General features: G+C 39.0%; 2 protein-coding genes across 2 annotated transcripts in view; one reads left to right on the forward strand and one right to left on the reverse strand.

Annotated features, from left to right (window-relative positions):
- Nucleotides 1-14,776, forward strand: part of tpk1 (thiamin pyrophosphokinase 1) — a 78,321-nt gene extending 63,545 nt beyond the window's left edge. The window contains exon 9 of the mRNA XM_030757141.1: nt 13,740-14,776. Within this exon, the coding sequence (XP_030613001.1) occupies nt 13,740-13,885 (146 nt within the window). The 3' untranslated portion in view covers nt 13,886-14,776. The remainder of the gene's footprint in view (nt 1-13,739) is intronic.
- A 119-nt stretch (nt 14,777-14,895) lies between these two features.
- sec61g (SEC61 translocon subunit gamma) lies at nt 14,896-16,503 on the reverse strand. Its single transcript, XM_030757142.1, has 4 exons — nt 16,361-16,503; nt 15,892-15,995; nt 15,627-15,729; nt 14,896-15,068 (listed from the first exon to the last, which is right to left on the reverse strand). Exons 2-4 carry the CDS (start codon nt 15,983-15,985, stop codon nt 15,059-15,061), a joined length of 207 nt encoding a protein of 68 aa, XP_030613002.1. The 5' UTR covers nt 15,986-15,995; nt 16,361-16,503; the 3' UTR covers nt 14,896-15,058.
- Nucleotides 16,504-17,470: the final 967 nt, after the last annotated feature.

A 17,470-nucleotide genomic window follows, 5' to 3' on the forward strand; every position in this document is an offset into this window, starting at 1 on the left:
TCATCCTGCAGCAACACAGTCTGAGTTATGGCTTTGGCACAGTGTGCGCGTGTGATTGTGTGTGTTAAAACCTGCTTGGTCATGATGTTTTTGGCTTAGCGTGGATCATAATGAACAACAAATTTGAATAGCTGTCATCCACAAACCAACTCTTCCCTGCATAGTGTGTGGGTGGGTGGGTGGGTGGGTGGATGTGAATGTGTCTTTTCTATGCTTGTGTTTCGTATTAGCGGGCGTGCATGTGCTTGTGTGCAGACCTTATTGTGCTTTTGGTTGTGTTTTTACTACATATTGGCTTCTTTTTATCTATGTGTGTGTGTGTGTGTGTGTGTGTGTGTGTGTGTGTGTGTGTGTGTGTGTGTGTGTGTGTGTGTGTGTGTGTGTGTGTGTGTGTGTGTGCAAGCAAGAGCAACTTTCATGGGCAATAAACAATAGCTGTCAGCCCAATGATGACAGACTGGCTGAGGACGCTTTTTACTTTAAGGTTTCCATTCAACTTGATATGCAAATAGGCTCCTTGTTCTCCACAGTATTACTCCTCATCAGCTCATGCAAACACACACACACACACACACACACACACACACACACACACACACACACACACACACACACACACACCCCGTACACTAGAGCTGGGTACTAAATCAATATAAAATCTCTATCATGGCAGAAAATTTAGTAGAGTATTGCATTTGGTTCTTATTAGATCAAGATGTATAATAAACCATACGATTTGTTTCATATGTGATTTTGGGTGCCACTTTAGTTCACTGGGTGAGCCGATGCCCATAAACAAAGAGCTGATAGGCAGTGATCCGGGTTTGAGTTTGACCCGCAGCCCTTCGCTGCATGTCTTCACCTGCTCTCTCTCTCTCCACCTTCCTGTCTAATCTTCACTGCTCCACTATCCAAAAAAGGCAAAAAATACCCAAAAATTAATCTTTAAGATTTATCTTATACATTATGCTGGTTCTGCCAGTTCTTTGAAGTTACATATGGTAAGATATGGTAGTGATTTATTCTTTTTTATGACATAGGTCCAAGACTTTGCTCTAAATGCCACTTCTGTGGGCACAACACCCTAGCTAAATAGCTACTGCTGTCTGCAGCTTAGTGGCATGTAAAGACAGAAACTTTGCTCAAAATGTTACCAGTCTGTATAACCGTAACAAAATGCCATGATGGTGTTTTCCTAAAAATCTTGAATAAAGAGTGTTAGACAATATGGGGCAACCAAAAACCATAATCACTATGTGTATAAAAGGAATGTATATATATATATGCTTAAAATGGCAGAGTGGAGCAGTAGTTAGCACTTCCTTTGTCTGCACAGGTTTTTCTGGCTTTCCCCCACAGTCCAGAAACATGCATGAGAAAAGGAGAATGTGGCTCATAGTGTAAAAGTGAGAACAGCACTATTTAAATCTAAGTCCATCCTTTTCATTACAGTTGCTTTAGTTTGGGTTTCTGACAGTGAAATGAAAAGGCCAATACAGTTACTTTCCATTCATAAATACACTGCTCAGTGAAATTAAGGGAAGACTTGACCATCACAGGATAACACCAAATCTGCTAAACTAAACAGGGATATCAGTCTGTCCAGTAAGAAAACATGCTTGATTGTGAAACAGTTTCACCTGCTTTGGTACAAATGAAAGTGAAAACAGGTACACCAGAGAAGCAACAATAAGACAGCCCCCAAAAAAGACAATGATTTTGCAGGTAGTGGCCAAAGAGCAGTGCTCTCTCTTTATCCCCCCTGACTGTACCTGCAGCTCACTCGGGCTGCACTGGTACAGTAGCTCAGGTGCAGGTTTTAAAATGTCAGTCATCGCTGAGTAGTTTTATCTGTATGTTTTCTATTTAACGGAGGTTTCTCGAATTAGTTGTCAGAAAATGCAGCATGTCACAGCGTGTGCAGTCACAGTAAAAACGAAGTACACCTGCTGTTAATTCAAAGGTTTTATGTATCGAGGACAGAAGATCGCTGCTGATGTCTTTCCTTCTTGGCTTTCACGTTAACACACTTAATGTGCCAGACCAGTCTGCTGTCAGAATTTCTGATTTTATAGAGGTGGTCATGCTTGCTTAATCAAATGGATTTGATTAGCAGCACCCTCTTAATTCCTATGGAAGCAGTGAGGGTGGACTTTGCTTTTCCACACACTCCTGCATTTTGGCTTAGTTTCTGTTAAATAAATAATGACACCCTTAATATGTATCATGTATGTTTCTCCATCTGAGGTTGTATTTACCGAATTTTAATACCTGATAAGGACCAGATGATGATTGGTATGTTTTGATACCCAAAACTGTAAGAGTGAAAGAGGCTGTACTTGCTATTTACCATGACTATATATAGACACCCATCCTTCATCAAAATTGTATATCTTCATGCATTTCTTTCTCTCCCTTTTCCCCAGTTTTTGAGCTCTTTGAAAGATTACACATAATAAAGCTTTACAATGGTCTGAACAATGCACTTCATTTAAAAGGTCATCAGAAATGGGTAAAGGACCTTCAAATGTCCGACCATGTGATGTTTCTTAAATCGTTGTTCCACCGCTACACAGGGACAAAACCAACATTTCAAAGCACCGGCACCTGTAAACACACATTAAAAGTCATAAACTAGTGCAACATGAGACACATGAACCCGCATGCACAGATACAAGACAGACAGGTGGTGAGTTTGATAAAAAACAAACACATGAACACAGATGGATTTCAGTGGCAAAGTCTCTCAGAGAGCTCAAGCAACTGAGAAAACTTAATTAAAAGTAAACTTTGGGCAAGATTAGAAAGCTTGCCCTCACTGTTAATGAGAGCATGCTGTTTATGAAATGTAAGCCTTCGAAAACACATTGGAATGCAAATGAGACAGTTTTAATAAGGATTTCACTACATGCCCCATATTTTTTTAGTTACACTGTGAACATGAAAAATCACTGTGAGAGCAGGGACGTGTAGTGTTTTGACTATTTAAACATGCAGAATGAGTTGAATTTAGCCTAATTAATATCTGCTACCTTCATCACTTTATGGGCACTTTTCGACAGTGACTTTTGACCTACATGTGACACTAGTGATGAGGACAGTCTTACACGGCCTTCCTGCTGCACAGTTTGCCCCAAGAGAGGAAAACAGACTTTATTGAGACTCCACTAATACTCCAGTGACAAAAGCAGAGGGGATTTTTGTTGTGTTGCGGTTTTAAGTGAGGATTTGAAATGTGATGTTTGGCTCAGACTCTCCAAAAACATTCAGCAATCTTATTAAAAAAAAATAGGCAAGACATTTGGATAAAATGTGGGAAACAGCAGGAGGGGGATATTTTGATATGAATTCAGAAACTATAAATCTACGGATAGCATGTTGACAGGACTGTCTTTAAAGTTTTGCTTGACTGGCTAAGATGAAGTCATGCAGCTTAAGCCTTTGGCATTTTGTGCACCCAGAGATATCAGTATTCAGGAAGCATTCTAAATACTAGGAAGGATTGTTTTCAAAGAAGGGCAAAGCAATGTACTTTATCTTGTAGCTGAACAGATAGATATGTCTGACAAACTTGGTTCAACAAGGTCTAACCCATTGTCCCTGCCAGAGGCAAACATCTTTACTGTAACATTGTTCCTTTTCCTTTTGTTTCTCAAGATGCAAACATGCACCCTGACCTTCTCCTATTCTTTTTAAATCTTCTTTTTTCCTCCCGTCCCGGTATGTGTTTCTCTGCTTGGACTCGGCTTGTGCTTTTGTCTCGCTCTTTCAGCCGTTCAGCCTAAAGAAATTCATCTATTCTTCCTTTATCTTTCCGTGTTTCTTTTTTATTCCCGTGCATTTCCTACACATGTTCTCTTTTCCATTGCTACACCTTCCTGCATAATGGCATCTCCTCTCTTTGCCCCTTCCACATCCCACTTCTAACTCTCTCCCTTCCCTCTCATTTCTTCCCTCCTTCTCTCTCCTGCTCACCCAGTGCTAGACAGAGGAAATGAAAAGTGTATGTATTCTGTAGCAGCAGCAGAGTGTGGCAGCAGGAGGGAAAACTGCTGTTTTATGGTTTTATTTATGGATCTGTAGATTTCTGACGCTCTGCACATCACACGTGGGGGCGGGGGGGGTGAAGAGTAGCCCGATGTGAACTGCTGCTACTACCCCCAGTGGAGCTGCAGACTATCAAGGAGGCAGGGGAGTGAAAACACACACACTTTTAGACCAAATATCTATTAGCTACACCCTACTGTGCAGACAAACACACAGGTACGCTCATGCGCTATGTGGAAACGCCTATACTCAACTATTCATGGCAGGATATTAATTTACGTAAACACACCGGCTCTATTAATTCATCTGCTCAACTTCTCCATCAGGCAAAAACACATAACCAGTGACTTATCCCCCACAATCACATTCTAATAACAAAATATATAATTTGCTTTGCTTTCGGTGTTTTTCTGTCGACTGATTGCTTATACATTCCCAGCGGAGATGAGTTTTCTTATCTGAAGGTCAACTGAAGCCATAACAGTGTTTGTCACCTCACACTCTTAAACCCAGCAGCATTTAATAGAAGCGGCTATCATTGCACAGCAGATGGTGCTAAGAGTGCTAGTGCACATATTTGCTCATGTCACGGCCAATAAATAACCTTAAATGTAAGGAGAGTTTCAGGTGGATAAAATGAACGGCAGCGCTGCATTGAAATCAAGGGTTGAAATAATATGAAGTGCCTGAACCAAACGCAGTCATGTTTTTCATGTTAGTGATTTTTGAAATTCTGTGTCTATTGATGGCGTGTGTTACCACCAGTAAAATTGAAACTGCTTGCACTTTTTATATTTTTCTGCTCCCCCCCCCCCCCCCCCCCCCCCCCCCCCCCCCCCCCCCCCCCCCCCCCCCCCCCCCCTCTCTTTCATGCACTGTGATCGTTGCTCACACTCCAAAGGATTTGAATCAGCTGTACAAACAAAACTCTGAGAGGCTCTTGTGTAGTTTTGTATCTGAATGGTTCTCCCGGTAAACCCGAAAAGTTGTTTCCTCCAGAAAACAAAAAAATAAAAAGACAAAACTCATTTCTTTTCTTTGCCTCAGCCATCTCCAGACTCTACAGTACTGTGCAAAAGTCTTTAGCCACCCCTTATTTCTTTATATTCTTCATATTTTCCAAGGACTCGGACTTTCTTGTATTTTTTAAAGTGGTCTTTATGTTCTTCAGGTTTTCTGAAGGTCTTTCAAAGTTTTTCTTTGGACATTGGCTGCTTTTTCACTCCAGTACCTGACCCTTTCCAGAGGAATGTAAGCCACTTAACGCTGACCTATGAATCATTTAAGCATTAAAAAAAATCACCTGACTCAGGGATGAACCAGTGTTGTGTCTACATATACAGAAAATTTAGCAAAGAACCAATTTTAAATTGTATCTTTAGGCAGTTTGTTCCTAGCAGGCTGTCACAAAAAACACATAATTTGTTCTCATTTCTTTAGTTGACTATGAAAAATGCCAAAGATAACACAGTTTGACAGGCATAAAATAGTATTTTTGCACCAACAGTGACTCTCAAAGAGCTATTAATCGAAAACGGCACGGTGTGCAGTGTGTCATTAGAAATTTGAGGAAACTGGACACGTGAAGGACAAACGAAAAAGTGGCAGGCCTAAAAAACTATCAACAACAGATAAAGAGCATCTTAAAGTCATGTCCTTAAGAAATAGGGAAAAAAATCCAGCAAAGATCTGCTGTTTAGAAATGGAAACAGGGAGAAAAGGCTGAGGTACGCTAAATAACACAAGAATTGAACTGAAAATCAGTGAATCTTACGGAGTGATGAATCCAGATTAGGAATTTTTGGATTTTTGGGAGCAGCTTCATTCTTCAGCATGATAAAGATCCCAAACACACTGCCAATGCAGTAAAAGCATGCCTGGATAGAAAAACACACAGTGGATCATTATCAGTCATGGATTGGCCTCTTCAGAGCCCGGACCTCAACATTACTGAAGCAGTGTGGGACCAACTTGACAGAGAACAGAACAAAAGGCAGCCAAAGAAGAGCTCTGAATGTCCTTCATGAAGCCTGGAGAACTGTTCCTGAAGACTGTTTAAGGAAATGACAAGAAAGCTGCCTCAGAGAGCTCAGGCTGTGTTGAAGAATAAAGGTGATCATATCAAATATTGACTTTCATTGTTACTGTACAAATTTAGTTTTTGCCTGATATAGTATATCTGCACATGCTGTAATAATTCGCTGCACCTATTTTCTGGAAAGCTTCTGGTTATTTGAAAGGTGAAATAAATTTAAGCATCTCTCTCGTTAGTTTCACCTTAAACAAGCAAACCATCTTCAGCTGCGATGACACGTGTGATGATGCTGTCCTCAGTGCGGTGAGAGAGCTGCAGCATTGTGTGAAATGCGTTGACCTCATTTTAGTAATTTGGACAGCTCAGTATTGGCTAAACATAATTTAAACAAAATGACTTTCTCTGGGGCCGTGAAGCATGAGGAAATTTGATAGCACACTGTTCTGAGGGGGTGGAGGATCTCACCCCCCCCCCGAATGAGTTTAATTTGCCTCTCGCTGACGTTTCGTGTTAAAAGGGGACACCCGTGCCTCGTTAAACACATTCATATGTAATGGCCGGAAAAAATGATCTGTTTCTGTTTGGGTCTAGCTCAGTGTCACTGTACACGTGTGTTGTGTTTCATTTTTCTTTATCACGACTGATTAGCAAAATTATAATGAACAAATAGAGTCATTAATGACTCATCCTGACACTGATCAGCATCTCCAGTGTTCAGAATGATGATGAAGTGTTTTCCTTCCTGCTCAGAACGACTGGAAATGTAAAATCATTTCTAACAAGTGCAACACCTGGAGTAAAACGGCAGAAAGGAAAGACTCACACAGAGTGTAATCTTTTAGTTTTAATATAAATTGCAGCTTTAGATAGAGGGTAATTACCTTGACCGTTGCATTGTCTGTGGTTACTGTGCATCTCACATAATTTGTTTCCGTATTTTAAGCCTGTTTATAGAAAAGACTATGGATAAGCAAAAATAGACCAGCAACAGTCCTCTCTCGCTCTCTCTCTCGAAAATGGCCCCAAACACAAAAATGGCCCCAGAAACGTGTGGGAGTCTCACCCGTCCTCCCCCAGCCTCTCTCTAAGGCAATTTGTTGTGTAAATACGGTCTACTTACAGCTGACGGGTCCTTTCAGCTGTGGCGCTGGAAATGCAATTACAGGCAGCAAACATCTCCATTGTTATCACTGGAGGATGCGACGCTCATTTCGGTCCCCTCTGCAAAGGGGGCCGTTATTGATCGGTATCAGCTTTGAGGAGGGGATTACTAATGAAGCCATCTGAAAGCCTTTTGTGCTCAGTAAAGTTTGCACGCGCATAAGTGTGTCTGTAAGTGTGTGTGTGTGTGTGTGTGTGTGTTTGTGCGTAAATGGATGTGTGTATGAGAGACAAACATAGATAATGTGTGTCAGTAGAGGTAGGTGCCACTCTGGCATCCTGTTGGTAATGACTCCTAATTCTTCCTCTTGTGGTGCTCTGGTGCCCCTGGTGGTGTTTTTCTTAATTACATCTTCCACCATTATTTACCCCAGAAAAAAAAAATAAAAAACTTCAAAGTGACTGCAGTTTAATCACATTGTGTTGAGGTAATAATTTTATGATAACTGCATGTCTGTGAAGCCTTGAAGGCCTGTTGTATTAAAGCCTGGTTTTAGCGATGCCTAATGCCATTATTATTTATCAAATTTTTAGGCATATTTCATTGATTTAGTGCACACTTACCCCAAAATTTCCACGAAGCCTTGGAGCCCCTGAAAACTTGGATTTAAATTAGTATATTGCTATATTTTAAACATTTTATAAAAACTTCCACAGAAAAATCATAACTTGATTTAAATTTTACTAAACTGTCCAAACCATGCGGACAATTATAGAAATCTGAAATGTAAAATAAGGAAACTTTTCTCCCTTTGGCAGTAATGTTCATTTACAGTCGCATTGCTGTTAATAAGAATGTGAGAAAACTGCTTTAAGTCCTTTTGATTTCACATTTTTAAAGTCCAGAACACATAATCCTGCAGTATCTGCCTCGACTTCACTCTGCTTTCCCAGTCAGTCTCATGACTCTGCTGCTAAGAACATGGTGGAAACACATTATCCTACAGAGAGAAACCTTAAAGCCGGCACTTAAACACAGTCAGACGCTGTTCTCGTACACCCAGGGCACAGCGAGTGTGGATCTGTGCTCGCTCAATTATTAAGTAACGCAACTTCCCATACAACTCATTTCCCCACCACCCTTATTCTGAGTCAAGCTGCTCTAATACCATGCTTGTTTGGCAGTCTTTGAAGCAGAATAGGATTTTTCTTTGTCCCTGTTTGATGTGCGTGCAGGCGCCTGTGGACAAATGATTTGCTTCATTCACTGCTGGCTTTGTTCTTTTGTGTTCATTTTTTTTTTTCTTATCCTTGTGTGATGTGATTCCACCAAAATTATTTTTTGCATATTTATAAAACTCTTAATATCTAATGCTATTCATATTTTGCATCTTCACATGTGTCAAGGCAATGCAAGGTGGTGATTTGAGGTTACCACTGTGCAATACTCTGTTATATTTTAGGTGTAGGATTTGTTAAATGAAGCCGTATGACTAATTAGTCTTTTTAATCTTTGCAAGATAATAGAAATTACCTACTGTACAACATATACATATATATGCATATAAAAAAAAGCTACTTTGCATTTATAAGACTCCAAATATGTGTGTATAAGTGTAGACCATTAAAAATGTATCAAAATGCACAAAGCCTTTGTAAAAAAACTCAGATTATGTAAGATATTTTTGCACTAATGATGCATCATACTTGTCTTGGCACCCAATTTACCAAGGCTGGAGGAAAAGTGTCCCTTAAAATATTCACAGATTTGCAGCTTAATGATTAATTTAGACTTTTGCTAAAGTTACGCTTTTGAAATATGAGTTGGTTTATTAAAACTAACTATATTCTGTTTATGTAAGAAACACAACACACTCCTAGTTTTGTTTTTTTTTAAATTAATGGCGTACAATGTTTTTGTTCTCTGCACAAGTGCACATTTGATTTCATATATTATTAACTATATTCTGCTAAGATTTTGCATATAAAGATGTAGTACTCAGCTCAGCCCACCTGTGTACAAAACAGCTCTTACCTGTTGCGACCTCTGGGGAAGCATATGCTCTTTGAGCACTTTATTAGGAGCACCATAATACATACTGAGTGGGACCTCCCTTTCCTCTGCAGTTTCCACAAAATGTTAACATGATTGCATCAGTTAATGTCTGCAGATTTTTTAGCTGCACTTTAATTGTGAAAATCTTCCATGTCCAGATGTTTTATGTTTTTGGATCCAGATGCAGCCTTAGGATATGGTGCATTATCTTCCTGAAAGTAGCCATTAGACAATAGATTGTAAATTGTGGCTGTAAAGGGATACACTGCACTTAGCCAACTGTAATAGTCCAATTGCTATGGAATTTAATCCATGATTGACTGGTCTTGCCATGGAAACGTTCCCGCACCATTACAGCACTGCCACCAGCCTGGACTGTTGACACGGGGCACTTTGCTGTTGATGTGAATTTCTGACCCTACCATCTGCGTCACTCTGCAGAGGCTGTGTTTTTCGATTCTTCAGTTTCTTGTTAGCCTGTGCCCGCTCTAACTCCATATTTCTGTTTATGTGGGCTCCCACTGTTGTAGCCCACCCGCTTCATGGCTGGATGTTTGTGAACTCTGAGATGCTTTTTGTGCTCACAATAGTCATAAAGATTTGTTATCAGAGTTCCTTCAACCCTTTTGTCAGCTCCAACCAGTCTGACCAGTCTCCTTTGACCTTTCATCAACAAGAAATTTTCTTCAGCAAAACTATTGCTCACTGAATGTTATTTTTTATTTTTTTTTTGGTCATGTTTTCATGCTTTTCACACAATGCTGAGCACACTCGGACTGTTGCGCTCAGAAGTCCCAGGAGATGAGCGGTGCTCTATCCAGCCCATCTGGCACCCACAATTACTGCATCGCCAAAGTCACGATTTCACATTTTTTTCCCCCATTCTGATGTTTGATGTGAACATTAACAGACACTCCTTGTGCACATCACTGCTGCCACACAGTTGATTGATTGGATAATTGCACAGACACGTTGATGTACAGGTGTTTGTAATAAAGTCCCCAGAGACTGTAACAGTAATAATGGCCACCTTTATGCTATATTTATGTATAAAATCATAAAAAAATTACGGTTTCTTATGGTGAAACATATCATTGTGGTTTGCAAGGTTTTACTGACCCTTTCGATAGTGCCAGTGCAGTCGAACTCTTTCACTCAAATCATGTTTGCGTGTTTTCATGTTGCCTGGCTAGTCAATGAGACTTTGGAGGTCGGTGCTTTGTGAAGGCATTGGTTAAGGCAGTGTTGCTTCCACAAAATGGTAAAATAGATATTTTAATAGAGCAGAAATGATTTCACAAGAGGAAACAAAGAACTCCTACTTGCTGCGTGGTTTGTAGTGCTTATAAGCACTCATCCTCCAACTTACTGTTAAACACCGCTCATAACCCACTGACACCAAGCAGGCAAACCAGAGAATTAGAAGAAAAAATCAATGGGAGATTAAGTACTTTAAAGGGGGGAAAAAAAGCTGCGATGCCTTGCTTTGAGAAAATGTTGAGACATGAATGGGTCAAAGCTTTCCAAAAGAAACCTTTCTTGAATCAGAACCTAAAACCACATTATTTGTTTTCTTCATTAACACAACTGAAGTAGGATTTTGCACATTTACTGAAGTGAAGAACAGAAATTTATTAAGTACTTAATTTGCTGCAGATGTTAAGGACACAGAACCAGATAAAAGTGGAGAAATAACAAGAAGCCCCAGGTGTAAATCTCCTATGGTGAGCATAGCCTCTTCATATTAGACACAATTCAGTAGCTCCATTCTCTGTGTTTGTCAGCTCAGGTTGTTCAGAGCTAATGCAGCGTAAATAAATGTAACGCTTAATGGAAAAAGTGACATCCAAATTCACATTTTTTGCCATTTGGGGCTATCGAAGCATGTTCAGTGATTTGTTATTTTCCCTAGATTAATATTTATAGTACTGTGCAAAAGTCTTTAGCCACCCCCTCGCTGCTTTATATTTCATTTCCAAGGAGCCAGACTTTCTTGTATTTCTTTTTAAAGTGGTCTTGAGCAATAGTTCTCCAGGCTTTCTGAAGGCCTTTCAAAGTTTGCCTTTGGACATTTGCTGCTTTCTCACTCCAGTACCTGACCCCTTCCAGAGGAATGTTTTTATTTCTTTTCTCTGTTCAAACTTAAAAACAAAAAAAAAAAATCACCTGACTTAAGGGATGAACCAGTGCTGTCTAATATGTTCCCATTTCTTTATTTGAATGTATGAAAAAAAGCCAAACACCATTTGACAGGCATAAAATAGTATTTTTGCACCAATAAGGTAATTCCCAAAGAACTTAGCAGAAAGCTTGGGATATCTCAGCATGGTGTGCAGTGTGTCCTAAAAGAAAAAGTTGATTAATCTGGACAAATGAAGGATGATGAAGGAAGTGACAGGCCTAAAAAACTACAGCAGATGAACACTATCTGAAAGTCATTTGCTTAAGAAACGGAAGAATATCCAGTCTGACACGGGAAAGAGATGCATCTGGCCCTTCAATTGATCTACTGTTCACTCATCAGAAATGGTCTCAGTGGAAGGGTGGCTGTGAAGAAGCCATTCTTAATGAAGGGAAACAGGGAGAAAAGGCTGAGGTATGCCAAATTACACAAGAACTGTACTGAAAATCAGTGGCATCAGGTCTTATGCAGTGATGAATCCAAATTTGAAATCTTTGGTTCAAATCATCATGTGTTTGGGACGGTCAGGACAGAGGTACAACATGGTTTGAGGCTGCATTTCAGCCAGTGGTGTTTGGAATCTTTTCAAAATTGATGGAATTAAGAACCTGGAAATACACAGTCAGATTTTGATTTATTATATATCACCATCTGAAAAGGTTCTGATTGGGAGCAGCTTCATTTTTCAGCATGCCGATGATCCCAAACACACTGCCAATGCAGTAAAAGCATACTGGGATAGAAAAACACACAACAGAACACTATCAGTTATGGATTGGCCTCCCCAGAGCCTGAACTCAACATTACTGAAGCAGTGTGAGATGATCCTGACAGAGAGCAGAACAAAAGGCAGCCAACAGCCCAAAAAAAGCTTTGAATGTCCTTCAAGAACCCTGGAGAACTATTCCTGAAGACTACCTAAAGAAATGAGAGGAAAGCTTGAGTAAGAGTTGTGCTGAAGAATAAAGGTCATACCAAATATTAACTTTCAAGCTCATTAGAAGTGTTCTCTGTTTTTGCCTTATATAATGTATTTCCATTTATGTTTGTAATGTTTCAATAAATCACTGCACCTATTACCCATTTTGAAAGCAAAAATTTTGCATTGTACTATACATCCATGAAATGGTATTTTATATATATATATATACTAAAAAGCTGCATTATCCTCTTAAAAATATGATTATTCGGGTGTCTTGATAAAGTTACCTTTCCCTTCACTTTATTCTTTCCATCTAAAGACACCCAGTAAGAATTTCATGCCCATTCACAAAAGATAATCTTTCAGTCACTATGATTATCATTATTTATAGAACCATTTTAAACCAAGATACACAGTGCTTTACATAAGACATTATTGTGAAAAGGAAAAATCATCAAATCATTAAATTTTAAACCAAAAATAAATGTTTTTTTTCTTATAAAATGAGGCTCTCCACAATCAAAGTTTCAAGAAGAGATTTAAAAGAACTGAGATGATGTGATTTCTTCTAGCAGGTTGTGCCAGAGGTTTGGAGCCCTAATCAAAAAGCACTGCATCACTTCTACTTTTAAAAGACCTCGGCCTGAGCATTTCAAACTACATACCTGCTCGTACAGGTGGTAAAGAATATCACAGGGAGTGATGCAATGAAGAGCCATAAAGGTTATCACTAAGATTTGATATTGGTTCTGAAGCATAGTGGGAGTCAGTGAGAGGAGGCTGAGATGGTAGTGAACATGGCTCTTGGTTCTGTGCGAAATATTTTCCCAATAAAGAACCAGCAGATGGCAAAATTTGTCTCTTTGCACTGTGCTTGCAGGGTACTCAATTTCCTAGTTTGACCACTTGAGGTCACTGTTGGACAGGTATCCTTTCAAATCATTTTCAGTTGTTGGAAAATTACTGAAGACTTATGTATAAAATTACAGAAGAAAAGAAAACGTGGTATGTGACTTATACACCCCAGTGGTTACCAGCCCTGGTAGTGGCAGTTGAAGGTTTCTCTTAAAGAGGATTTGTACACACTTCAGTAATCACAAAGTGGGAGTATTTTTAGTGGCCTGAGCATAAGAGCCTTTGTGAATCTTTGTGGATATGGCAGTAAAACTTCCTGTGGCCTCACACTACTTTGCACAGTCACAATCCAAAGTTATGTGGACCACCCTGCCTTACAAGAGTTATCTAAGGCCAAGTTGTTCCAGGCCACTTCTCAAAAAAAAAAGAAAAGAAAAAAAGACTGGCATGCAGCAACATAACAGCCAAACAGCATTAAGTGTGATATAACTCGGTCTGCTATTAGTATTGTGTAATTATTCTATTTCTCTCTTCTGTTTAGATAACCAGATCCTGCAGTTTGGGAAGCTGGTGAGCACCTCCAACACTTTTGAGCCCACTGACCCCAGAAAGCCCAGGAAGGCCGTAACTGTGACCACAGACCAGCCTCTTCTTTGGAGCATGGGCATCCGTGAACACAAGGAATAATAAGCTAATAATTTACTACCTGCTGTAACCATGTTGGCCACTGTTATAATGAATAACCTGCTCAAACTAGAAGGGCTTTAAATGTCAAATTATGACTATTTATGCAATAATAATTTTCATTTCAATTTCATGATGGCGATGTGAAGAACAGTTAGAAACTGTTCTTACATTGAACTTCTACACCGTTGTGTTCAATTCAAAGTGAAAAATTCTCTTTATCCCCCATCAGAGCATCATTGCCTACACATGTGCAGGTATTTGCTTTGTATTGCACCAGCCACTGTGTGCCTTTGAGACCTGCTTTCTGTGGCTCTTAGCAATAACGTTTAGGAAAAAATTAATTATTCAAGGATTCGCATTAGCAGGCAGTGGAACGAAATTCTGTCCTCAGGTCCCAGTAATCCCATTTAATAGTTATGACAAGTAATTTAAAGAAGAATAAATATAAGTAACAATAATATAAGGAAAATATATAAATATGTATGTATACCTTTATATCTGCACACACAAATATATACACGTGTGTGTATACATTTTTTTTTCCTTTATATTGTTACTTTATTTTTTATATAAATACATTTCATCTTCCCCACAGTGAGATTTGGGCCTCAATTACAACTAACATTCCTGTCTGTAGGTGGGGTACTCTTTAAAAAGACTACTAGAAGATGCAAGATGGAGTTGCCACTACTCTCTTAGCTGATTGTTTCATAATGCTTGTGTTTCAATGTATGTTTCAAAATACAATGTAAAGAAAACTGGGTCTACAATCTACATTCAGGGAAATACAATATACATTCAAGCCTTCTTAGCTCTGAAATGCTTAGACTAAAGCAAGTTGGGGCTACACTCAGCCCCACCACAGTCTGAGTCTTATAGCTTCAGGGATGAAGCCTATTCCTCAGCCTGGTCCCGCTCATAATCAAGAATGCCCAATTAAATAGTGCCCCGTAGATGCCTTTAAAATAAAAAGTTAAAAAAGGTGTTGTGTTGATAGAGTACATGGGACATTTCAGACTTCCAATTATTTTATTATTTACACAGCGACTTATAAATGCTGAACACAGAATGTAAAAATACCATCCCAACAGCACCCCACCCCACCCCCAATCACATCAGCCGTTAACACTGCATTCACCGTCTCCTGTCCATAGATTGAAGTTTGACCAGGATTTAACCACCACTGGAAGAAAAACAAAGAAGCCAGTGTTAACTGAACATCCAGATATACCTTTTTTTTTTTAAAAATCATACCACTTATGAAATATTGACTTTTTAATAATAGCCAAACAGTATTTTTATGTCTTCTTCTGTGCACAAAAGAGTTCCTAATACTACCAGTGTGACTTTAATCTCATGTTTTCTGTAATAAAAATGACTAATCCATTTTAATAATCCATTTAATAAAATATACATACAAGAAAAAGATGTGATTGTGTTATGATTGTCCATGTAAATCTAGTATTTATATTTTTATATTAGATAGATAGATAGATAGATAGATAGATAGATAGATAGATAGGTAAAGGCAGATGATCATGACAAGTAGGTCTGGGTCAGTAAATAACCCTCTTCCTCGTCTGAAGACTCACTGACTCAGATTGAGAGAGATACAGAGCAAAACACAAACCCCCACATCAGCATTAAGACAGATTATAGGACTTCTTAAATAAAGTTACCTACAACTACTTTAAGGATGTCCTCTGTGTGAAACTGTTAGTCGTGTAAATAAGTTACTTACACAATGATGTTGTTGATGGGAATGTGAATGAGCTTGACAAAGAAGCCAATGAAACCCATGATGGCAAACCCAATCGCTGTGGCCATGGCAATCTTCTGAAATTCTGAATAATCGGGCAGAAATAATCAATGTTAGAAAAGACAAAACAATGTCCCTATTAAAGAAAAAATTATTAAGTGTGCTCTTTGGATCTAAAATTTATGAGTAGCTGGTTCGGATCTGAGACTGTTGTTCTTTCCACAGCAAACAATGTATGAACACCAACCTTTCCTGTCGGGTTTTGTGCACCTCTTAACGAGCCTTATGGAGTCTTTGACGAACTGCCGGCCGGGCTCAACAAACTGCATAACCTGATCCATGGTGTTCGGGCTGGAGAGAGAAACAACATTCAAGTCAGTGTTAAAGCTTGGATTTGTTTCAGTGCTGACGTTCACTTAAACGCAGCGAGCTCTTAACAACTTTGTAATTATTATTATACCTTCGACGGTCTCCTTTTCCAAGAAATATTAACAAGAATAACAGAAAACGCAGGTAAGGCTGATCTTAAGTCAGCCATGTTGCGTTGATTTAATCACAACTCGAGCTTACATGTTAAATATTACGGCGACGTAGCGTAACGCTGGCTTTACTTCAACGTGGTTAAAAACAAACAAAATCAACATGTGCCAACTCATGTAGCCGGCTACATTTTTATTGGAAATATATACATATTTTTAAAGTAGCTGTTCGCTTACCTATTTCCGACGTGCTGTTCGGTAAAAACGCAGGAGAAATGAGAGCCACGTAGCTTCCACAGTTTCCACCTTTGTACAGAAAGAGCTGACGTAGCCTTTAACAGCGCATGCGCATAATCTTCTTCGCGCTTTAATCATCCTCTACACCGCCCCCTACACGTAAGGCGGTGTTGATACAAGAACGGACCACCAGGCAGTACTTTCTTTAAGTTTTTTTTCCAACTTGCTTTAGTCAGAATCCAAAGCACTTCAGAGCTAAATTATTTGTAAGACTTTACACATTACTGATAGTACTTGAATATACATTTAAAATGTTGTGAAAAATACAGTACTGTATTGTACTTCCCGAGTGCTTTCATAGGTATTGTGTATTTGCCCTGTGCAAAATCTATAATTACATGATAATTTTAATAATGTCCTCACACAGCAAAAAGAATGCTAAACCCACTTTGATAATAATAACAATGTAAGCATGTATTTCAGTGGAATAGCGCAGAAATTGTTTTTTTGTCCTGCATACAGGGCAAAAGCCTAATTACAGACTAAAAAAAAATAAACCAATCAAGAAAAAAATGCTTTCAGTCAGGGACTAGAATTATGTCTAGGAAACTGTGTTTACCCCCTTTGATAAAGATGATACACTCAAGCAGATAGCAAACTGGCATATTGTTGTCATTTCCGCAATTAAAACAAATAAGAAAACAGATTTGTTATATAGAAAAGTAAGACATGTCTAAATCCATAAAATTACACTTAAGGTTAAGTTGGGGGGGTTGCTTTGTTTTTCTTTGTTTTCTTTTTTCAAAGATTGTATATCTGGCACACATTGTTCAGGCAGATTATTGGTCACAGGCCACTCCTCTTACTCCACATTCCTTTGGCAGCAAATCCTCCCTCATGTGATGTAGATTAAGACAGAATTAAACCAGAATTCTAAACAGAGCACTATATGCTGACACTTATACTGTAAGTACAGCCACATAAGAGGGAACCTTCCATTTAAAGCTGCAGATTGCATGACACACCGCAGTTCAATGAAGAAGCTCAATAAAAATATTTATAGTGATCAATAAATGTACATTGTAGTAATAACCAGTATGAGGGCAGGGA

This window comes from Archocentrus centrarchus, chromosome 20, assembly GCF_007364275.1.
Source record: "Archocentrus centrarchus isolate MPI-CPG fArcCen1 chromosome 20, fArcCen1, whole genome shotgun sequence".
Lineage (NCBI taxonomy): Eukaryota > Metazoa > Chordata > Actinopteri > Cichliformes > Cichlidae > Archocentrus > Archocentrus centrarchus.

Excerpts from the sequence above, each read along its gene's own strand:
- sec61g (XM_030757142.1), bottom strand. The coding sequence starts at position 15,985 with ATGGATCAGGTTATGCAGTTTGTTGAGCCCGGCCGGCAGTTCGTCAAA. Across the intron at positions 15,730-15,891 it reads CACAAAACCCGACAGGAAAG|AATTTCAGAAGATTGCCATG; the intron begins GTTGGTGTTCAT and ends CCGATTATTCAG.